Source organism: Anopheles coluzzii, chromosome 3 (assembly GCF_943734685.1).
Source record: "Anopheles coluzzii chromosome 3, AcolN3, whole genome shotgun sequence".
NCBI classification, from domain to species: Eukaryota; Metazoa; Arthropoda; class Insecta; order Diptera; family Culicidae; genus Anopheles; species Anopheles coluzzii.
In genome coordinates, this window is record NC_064671.1 from 2,238,762 (window position 1) to 2,247,867 (window position 9,106).

Below are 9,106 nucleotides of genomic sequence, written 5' to 3' on the forward strand. Positions count from 1 at the left end.
ACGAGAAAGACACTTCAACCCCGCTGCCTAACCCTAGTGCGCAATCGTAACGAAGATCTTCGTCGCGATCATGGTAATGCGCGCGCGCATACGCACAGTCGCTTGTTTGCTTGTTGCGGACGCTACCGTGCAGGAAAATCGGGCCCCGTCTTGCCCCCCTTCAAGAACACCCTCCCAGCCAGCAACCGGGTATGATTTTAACGGCTTCGGTGAGTTTGTCGGTCAACTGCACGGCGGTCGACCAAAAATAGCTCAGTCTAAACGATCGCTGCCACTCGAAAAGACATCTCCCGTGTGCTTTGTTCGCGTTTCTGTTCCTTCTGGTTAGTAGATTGGTTAGATTTTCCATTTTGCCGTTTTCATTTTCCGCCCAATTATTGTTCCCATTGTCGGTGTGTCGGTGTGTACCCTGTCGGGTAATGATGCAGTAGTTTAAATTTACATTGCGCATCATCCATTCGTTCGCATTTTTTTGTTTTTGATTGTGTACCAGAAAAACAGCACAATTTTCATCAACAGTATCGTAAATGAAAAACAACCGATCTGATCGTCTGATGGCGACGTAAGAATGAAAGAAAATTCCGCCAATTGGTTAATTAATCGTGACGATTGTTTCGCGTGATCGTGTACTTTGTGCTCGTGGGTTTGCAGTGAGGTTTCGAGTGTCAATCTTTCCATCTCCCTCTGTTTTTCACTCTTTTTCTTTTCTTTCTTTCTCTCTCTCTCTCTCTCTCTTTTTTTCTTTTCCCCCTACTTTTGGGTTGTGTTTGCTGTTTGCAGAGTTTAAGCTACGTGGTGAAATATGGGGGGCGTACAGTCGGCCAACGATGGCCGGGAAACTCAAACATCCGACAGGGAGTCTTCGCACATGTCCAATCACACGCCCCCGAGCGTGCCCGTTCCGGACAGCGTGGCCGCACTGAAAACAGATGTCGAATTACACGATGCCACAATCCCGCCGCAAGAACAAGATGACCCTGAGCCGGTCGGTGACGATGCACAACGCTCAGCGCACGATAGTGATGCTGCGGCCGATAGTGACGATAGCATGACGGAAAAATGTCAAGCACGCAAGATGACCGTCGAGTTGGCTAATTTCCGACGTGACCTACAGCAGAAGCGACAGCTGCACCAGTCCAAGCTGGTGGCGGTAAAGGACGAGCTGGAGCATCTGCGCAAAGCGCTGGCAGAGGAGAAGCGACGCAACCGGGCACTAATCAAGTACGTCCAGCAGCAAGAGCTGCAGCTGACAAAGCAAGCGAACGACGGAGAGGGCGCTGAAGAAACCCCAGCGTGTGGTGCCGTGAGACGCGAAGCGCTACAGATCGTAGCGAGCGGTGAGAACGCACCGCTGGAACCGGCCGAACGAGTGAACGCGGAAGCTGCGGAGCATGAACGACACGATCAGAGTTCATCGGCCGGCGGACAAAGCGTCGAGCGGGCGGACGACGACGAGCGGTTAGCGTTGAAGCGAGAGCTGGCTGAGTCACAGCACGCGCTACAGTGCACCACCGGTGAGCTGCTCGAGCTGCGCCACGAGCTGGCTCAGTTGAGAACGCAGCTTCGCGCACAACAGGACGAAGCCGAGGCGGAGAGCTCGCGACAGTGCGGCGCAGCACGGACACTGAAAGCAGAACTGGCCGAGACGCAGTTCCGGCTGCAGATATCCCAGGCGGAGGCACTGTCGCTACAGACCGATGTCGACCAGCTGCGCAATCAGGTGAAATCGCTCAAGGACGTGATCAAGGCGGGAAAGGAGATTATCGCTATTCGGGAGGATCAAGTTGAGCAGGTAGGGGTAGAATTTAGTGTGTATTAGTTGTTTAGTGACTCTTGCATCAAGTGAAATGTGTAAACATACTGAGTATTCGGAGAGATGTGATCAAGTTCAACTAAAGCATAAACGTCATGTCCAACCAATCACCGCGTCATCATACAAAGCGAGCATACCACGCGGCATTAAACCAGTCGCTGCAAGTTCGCGCCAAACATTTATGCGGCAGGTGTGGAAGATGTGGTTTACTTGCCCAGTATGTAGACACTATGCTTCTGCATCGCGACGCCCAAACACACAGTGCCAAACACACGCCACATGGCAATGTGAAGGTCGCGCGTCTCTCTCTCTCCCGGCGCACCACTCTCGCCCTTTTCGTTCCCAACGGGCTGCTAATTATCCGGTCACTCGCTTGCGTCGCGGGATGGGGTTCAGGTGATCTTACTCGCGCGCTCACGCTTGCCCAACACATGATCTATGGACGCATTGATCTTCGTGCGGGCTCTCGCGAGAGACGCCGGCTGACCTTTGCTGAGGCGGGGGATGGTTTTGTTGCCGTAAATGGGCATGAATGAACGTTTCGCGCGCGCGTTCGAGCCACAATTTGCCGGAAGAATGAATGGACAAACGAGAAGCACGACAATATGCCGTTGGACAAGCTTCATAAAGCCACGCGGAAGGGCAGGTTTCGGAAGCCTAAAGTCGTTGGACCAATGAAACAATGATTTTGGATCGTTGTTGCTTGAAGTTTTTGATTTTTTTGCGAATACATGACGATGCTATGCTTTAGTTTATCATGTTTCTCGTTCTAAAGTGATTCGTAAAAAACTACAAAGTTAGGTTCAGTTGTAGTCATGATCAGCGTCTTTTTCAATCGCATGATTCATGCTCATAATATATTGCAATTTGACTCAACAAACAATGATCAAGTGGTTCAATTTCACAATTATTACACTAGAATCATCTTGATTAACGGGAACTGTGTTACTCACGAACAATTCTCAATGACTCACAAACAATAACAAGAATATTTGCCCTCTCTCTCTCTCTCTCCCACGCTCAGCTGAAAGGAAAACTACGCCAGATAGAGGACACACTGCAGGAGCGCGAGCTGCAAATTATGTCCGACGATTTGCGTCGGGAGTATGATCGACAGCTGACAAACATTCGCAACCTAAGAGATCTGTACGAGGAGCGCGAACGTGTCTCGAGAATGGAGCGCGACAATTTGGTCCGCCAGTTGGACCTGAAGAAGAACGAACTAGCGACCGAGCAGGAAAAGTAAGTACGGCGGCCCCACGGAGACACCCACAGACACAATGTCTGTCTCGCCCGCGATGAGATGTGTGCCAAGCGGAATGGAATGGATCGGAAAATATTACTACGCCATACTCGCCCGCCATACGCCGTCGTGTGTGCGCAGGGCGAGATGTGGATATTTTTATTTCCTCGCACAAATATGCCATTCCGCTTTATTGCGCTTTTGTCTACAACCGGGGGCTGGGCGTTCGGCGACAGAGACAGTTTTCTTTTTTTTTCTCTCTCTTTCTTGACACGAATGATTTGTGGTGCATCTTGCTTTCAACATTTCGTGCATTACGTCTTTGCAGAAATAAAAACCTGGAAGCGTTGGTGGAAAGTTTGCAGACGGATCTGACCCGGCTACGGACGGAGCTGGAGCAGACGCAGGATAGGTTGGGACAATCGCAGGCCGAATCGAAGCAGCTGCAGCTCGAGATGGGAGTTGTAAATCAGTTCATTTCAAAGTTCCTGCTCGGCATGAGCCGCAAACCTACCGCAAGCGACATCAACATCGACAAGCTGGCAGCCGTGCTGGAAGAAAACCGAGATCTGTTAATCGAGATGACTAAGGACGAGGCGGAAACCATCGATACGGGAGCGTTCCTACCGCGTGCCCTTTACGACCTAATCACGGAAGTGGACGAAGCGAACGAGCTGCCGCCCGGTAACGATGGAAAGGAAGAGGATGGGGCCGAGGCTAGCGGCGAGGACGAGTTCACTGATGTGCAGAAGGCATCGCCGGAACAGATTGCTGACAAGTTGCCAAAAGTCTGGCGGGTGCTGATTGAGCTCGTGAACCATCAGGAACGAGCCCAGCCGGTCCCGTTTGTGGTAAGCGCACCTTTTCACACACATTCACACACACACACATGACATGCGAAGGATAACGATGAAGATGATGCCATGGATTTTGATACCATTTTCCAGGAAGGCGGCGAGAGCGAGGAATGTCTCAAGTCGGTACAGACACGCAACGGACCGAAAACGGTCGTTAGTGTTAGCAAGACGTACATCAAACTTAAGGATTTAATATTGGAGAAGAAATCGCTCAAGAAGGAAACTAACCGACTGCGGACGTTAAATTCGCATCTCGAGCGAAGGCTCGATTCGCAGGAGAAGCGTCTGAGTGCTGTGAGTTTGGAGCTGACAAAAACATGGCATCTGGTGGGGAAAATGCAAGTAAGTTCTATGGAAATCTGTACACTTTAACAGACGTTAGTTTAGCAACAAATCGTAAGCAAATATCTCAATATCACTCATGCTTCCTTGCTCTGTGCCGTTTCAAATTAGCGCCAGCATCGTCAGCTACACACTCAGGAGCAAATTCTACGCTATCATCTGCAACAAAAGCGCCGACTGCTCAGCGAACTCAAGGAAGAGCTCGAGTACTGTCGTTTGAAGTGGTCGGCTGCGCGTGAGAAAAACATCGAATCCGAGGGCCAATGGAAGTCCTTAAAAGCCGACTTTGCCGCCCGTCGAAAGCAGGACTCGCTCAACAACTCAGGCGAAAGTGGCTACAGCGACGAGCAGCCGTCCGACGAGGAGGATACGCACGTGAATCGGAAGTCAAGTTTGGCTAATCAACAGTCACCCGGCTTCAGTGGAGGAGCGGCAGCAGGTTTGGAGTCGGACAAATGGAGCCAGATGGTTGGCCGATTGGATAAGTGTTTTGTTGGGAGCTCTCTGTCCAATATCTACCATCTCGCCGTGGCAAGCGTGTTGCGAAAGGTGCACAGCGAGTCGGACATGAAATCGCTCGAGAATGTCGAACGGGCGAACCAATTCTGCAATGAAAAGATCGAAGATTTACCCATCTTTCCGTTCGAGGAAGACGAGCCGGGCCGGGAGGAGCCGGAAGAGATTCCTGCGGTGATGCGAAAGAAGCGTCGGTCGGCCTCCAAAAAGGGCAAGAAAAGGCACAATGATGCGGGTCAGCCGGAATCGGCACAGGATATGTTTCTTCGTTTGATGAACCTTGCCGCGGGTGGCCAGGACGAGGTGGATGAGGACGAGGAGGACGATGATGCCGACGAGCAGGACTTTGAGCGTACCGGAACAGGGAATGACGATGCCGAGGGCGAGTACAGCGAGAACGAAAGCGCCAGTGAGCTGAGCGAGGAGGAGCTGGAATGTTTGGAGATGGCAGTAATGGACGAACGTGCCGAATCCTCGGTTACGCAGGAACGCCTCCAAGGCCCGGATGCCTCGTCACACTCTGACGCGGATCGGGAGCTGTCGAGTGAAGAACTATTCCAACGGAAACGGGAAGCACGTTTGCAAAGAATGGCCGAGATCAATTCCAGGTTGGACCGCTACTCGTCACCAACACCTACGGCGTCCCCTTCGGAGGCTCCAGTCCAAACGGAGAGTGGGGAAACGGGCGAGACCTCCCAATCCAAGACGGACGAGCAGGTAGTGCTGAGTGAAGACGAACAGAAGTATCTGCAGCGACGGGCGGAACGATTGGAGCGGCTGGAACGGGAAGCGAAGGAGTTCCGCAGCAGGCTTTCGAAAACGGTCCACCGGGGTACCGAAATATCTGCCCAGATCGATGAGATCCACAATGGCTTCATGGCCCGACAAACGGACTCATCTCCCGTGCCGGGATGCTCGGGCGAGGCGCAATCGAGCAGGGTAGACCTGTCCTGCCTCACCGACAAGGAGCGTGAGTACACATCGGCCCGGGCCGAGCGACTTGAACGGCTTGAAAACGAAAGTCAGAAGCTACTGAAGCAAATGAATCAAACAATGCGTCGGGGCAGCAGTCTTACGACGAAGCTGGACATGTTGCATACTCGGTACGGTTCCCCGGCGGCTAATGAACCGGAAGCCAATGTCGAAACCAGTGCCAGGCCCGAACAGCAAACGGCAAATGGCGATGAAGTTGGACCGGAGGAAACTTCCAAGCCAGATCCTGCAGTGGAGATGCAAGAGACCGTTCCGCAGGAGCAGGAGGAACAAGATTATGCCGTTGGTGGACCTTACGTGCCCATGGGACCAATAGAGCTGGTGCTTGTGTCGGACGAGGAAGTAATGGACGAGGTCAGCAACCTGCTGGAAGGGGAAACGCAACACAGTTTGGAAGACTCCAACGAAAGCCCTGAGCAATCTTAGAAAGGGACTGCAAACGATCCCAAAGCAACCTACCTCGTACGAAAAGACAACCACAGCAGATTGCCAACTACTGCTGATAGTTTGTAGAAAGAGAGAACTTGTGGGTGATTTCTTTTGCTGACGAAGAGGCAAACAGAACGGTCTTTAATTGAGGTAACGGAGGCGTCGTAATCGAAAACAGGGTGAATCTACTGAAGTTATATCAAATATGTTTCATAAGCAAAGCTACTCTAAGTGTATTCTTTCCAATTTAATAAACCATATGTATTATTTCTACTCTAATTTATTGGAAACTTTACTTTTGAACATCCAGAAATATTTGATAAATTTTTTAGAGAAAGGGCTAGTTCAATGGAATGTTACTACGGATTGAATTGTAGAAAGAAATTTTACCAGTTATTGGAATAGGAATAGAAATGGCAAAAGATTAACAAATGAAGACTAAAATTAATCAGAATCAGGCACCACCATTGCTCCTTTTGCGTATTGATTCATCTGGTTTCATGGCCGGAAATAGCAACACTTCCTTAATACTGGTACAATCGGTTAAAAACATGGCCAGCCTGTCGATACCCAACCCCCAGCCTCCAGTCGGCGGTAAACCATACTCCAGGGCAGTACAAAAGTTCTCATCCACCAGCTGGGCCTCGTCATTTCCGGCGGCCTTTTCTGCTGCCTGTTGCTTAAACCGTTGCCGCTGCACAGCCGGATCGTTCAGCTCTGTATAAGCGTTGCAGATTTCCTTCCCCATTACAAACAGCTCGAATCGTTCCGTCAAACCGGAGCGAGAGCGGTGGTACTTTGCCAGTGGGCTCATAATTTGTGGATGATCACAAATGAATGTTGGATTGTGGCAATTGCCTTCCAAAAACTCACCCACTAATTTATCCAGCAATCGTGCAGTGGTCCTCGGTGGTTGGCAGTCTACGTTGCGTTGTTGGCAGAGTTCCTCTAAAAATTTAGCCGCTTCCGGTGTGTCCAATTGGTCTGCGGGGGGAAATTTTACGCTCAAAACTTCCTCCAGTGTATCAATCATAGATATACGCTTGAACGGTGGAGTAAAATCAATCTCAACCTCATCACCTCCATGACCTTCAGGATGGTACTTGACTTTGAACGACCCGTGGACACTGTGCACCAGGCTAGATAAAAGCTGCTCTGTGATTTCAATGAGATCGCTATAATCTGCATACGCCATGTAGAACTCGCACGTGGTAAACTCTGGATTGTGGGTCACATCCATTCCTTCATTGCGAAACTGGCGTCCTATTTCGTACACCCGATCAAGCCCACCCACGGTCAGCATCTTCAAGTACAGCTCGGGCGCAATGCGAAGAAACAGATCCATATTCAAATCGTTGTGATGCGTGACGAATGGTTTGGCGGTTGCTCCACCAGCGATCATATTCATCATTGGCGTTTCCACCTCCAGAAAGCCCGCACCGTCCAGGAATCTACGTATGAAGCTAATGATCCTAGCTCGAGTTACAAAGATAGACCGAACGTCGTTGTTCAACATTAGATCCAGGTAACGCTGTCGGTATCGGGTCTCTTTATCCTTCAATCCGTAATGCAGATGGGGCAGCATGTGTAGACACGGTGCCAGCAGCTGTATTTGCTTTGCCATTACCGACAGCTCTCCCTTCTTCGTTTTACCCGGCGCTCCTGTCACACCGATAATGTCGCCACGTCGCAATCGTGAAGTTTCGTCGTAAAATTGCTCCTCGTTTGGATACACCGCTGCACTGGCCATGATTTGCAGCTTCTGCCCTTCTCCGCGAAGATCGAAAAATATCAACTTGCCACCTGATTCACGGATTGCATGTACCCGTCCCGCCACACTGACGCTCACATCATCCAGCGTACCGGAGACCGGTATATCCTTATACTTGCCAATGAAATCACCAATCGAAATTGTCACGCAAAACTTGTGCGGATAAGGATGCGTTTCGGGACGTTTTTTTAGCTCACTCACGGCGACACTTCGCAGCTTGAAGTATTCGTTAGGAGAAATTCGTTCTTCCACAGATCCGGTAAAGGAAAACTTTTTATCAGCTCGTTTCGATTCCATCGTAGGTTGTTGAGTCTTTGTTTCCTGCTTCCCCTGCTCCGCTTCATTGGCCGCACAACGATGCATTTGCCCACTGAAAGAAAACGAAGATGTTGCATCAGCCAATGGTGACAAGAAACTGTGACGCACCGCAAGAATTGAGTTCATCGAGTAGAATGATAAATACACTTCGAGATTGTTTTTCCACCCTCTGAGTGAAGAAAAACGGATCATTCTTGGCGATTGATGGTGAAGATATCGAGACGATAGGAACAGGTTGTTCGTTAGCATGCCTTACCGCCAACAGTGCAATCGGCTGTGTGCGAGTTGTTGAACGAACACAAAATCAAACTGCAAAAAAGTGTGCACACCAAAGGAAATCTTACTTTTTGTAGAAAAACTTTATGTCTTTGTCCACATTAGCCATTGCAGGCGTTTTTATACCGATTTTCCTTCGAATTATTACCGCAAGCACGTTGCAAACGCGCAGTCCAACTTCACCACACAAACACCACTAGCGAAATGCCGCTTCGAATGAAATGACGTTTCGTTGACGTTTCACGTTTCAACCATATGCTTCACACCATTTCAAATTTAAATTTAATGCCCGTTACAACATCTATTTTGAAAACCATACAGATGAAAACTGTTTACAAAATAGAGAACAAACAAACTTATAGGAAACAAGGGAATTGACAACCTTTCACATATTATTCAGAAAACCATTGCAGAACGCCATCTTCCAATATGTTTTGATAAAAGCCTCAAGTTCCCTTCTTTCATCGTTCACCACACCCAGGGGAGTGTTATCTTAATCATTCACTTGTTTGTTACCCCGGAAGCAAGGCATGGAGGCATCCAAAAGC

At 49.7% G+C, this 9,106-nt stretch overlaps 2 protein-coding genes across 4 annotated transcripts; one reads left to right on the forward strand and one right to left on the reverse strand.

Annotated features, from left to right (window-relative positions):
* Positions 1-210: 210 nt before the first annotated feature.
* LOC120957511 (restin homolog) lies at positions 211-6,472 on the forward strand. Of its 2 annotated transcripts, none has more exons than XM_049608531.1 (6): positions 211-323; positions 781-1,792; positions 2,838-3,055; positions 3,385-3,907; positions 4,004-4,255; positions 4,367-6,472. In XM_049608531.1, exons 2-6 carry the CDS (start codon positions 803-805, stop codon positions 6,188-6,190), a joined length of 3,807 nt encoding a protein of 1,268 aa, XP_049464488.1. In that variant the 5' UTR covers positions 211-323; positions 781-802; the 3' UTR covers positions 6,191-6,472. The 2 variants fall into 2 exon arrangements, with proteins under 2 accessions (XP_049464488.1, XP_040235688.2); XM_040379754.2 differs by lacking the exon at positions 211-323 and adding an exon at positions 486-650.
* LOC120957512 (lysine--tRNA ligase-like) lies at positions 6,458-8,757 on the reverse strand. 2 transcript variants are annotated; one of them, XM_040379758.2, is made up of 2 exons: positions 8,627-8,757; positions 6,458-8,334 (listed from the first exon to the last, which is right to left on the reverse strand). In XM_040379758.2, the coding sequence occupies exons 1-2, from the start codon at positions 8,665-8,667 to the stop codon at positions 6,648-6,650; spliced, it is 1,728 nt and encodes a 575-aa protein (XP_040235692.2). In that variant the 5' UTR covers positions 8,668-8,757; the 3' UTR covers positions 6,458-6,647. The 2 variants fall into 2 exon arrangements, with proteins under 2 accessions (XP_040235692.2, XP_049464489.1); XM_049608532.1 differs by having other exon boundaries at positions 8,539-8,757.
* Positions 8,758-9,106: the final 349 nt, after the last annotated feature.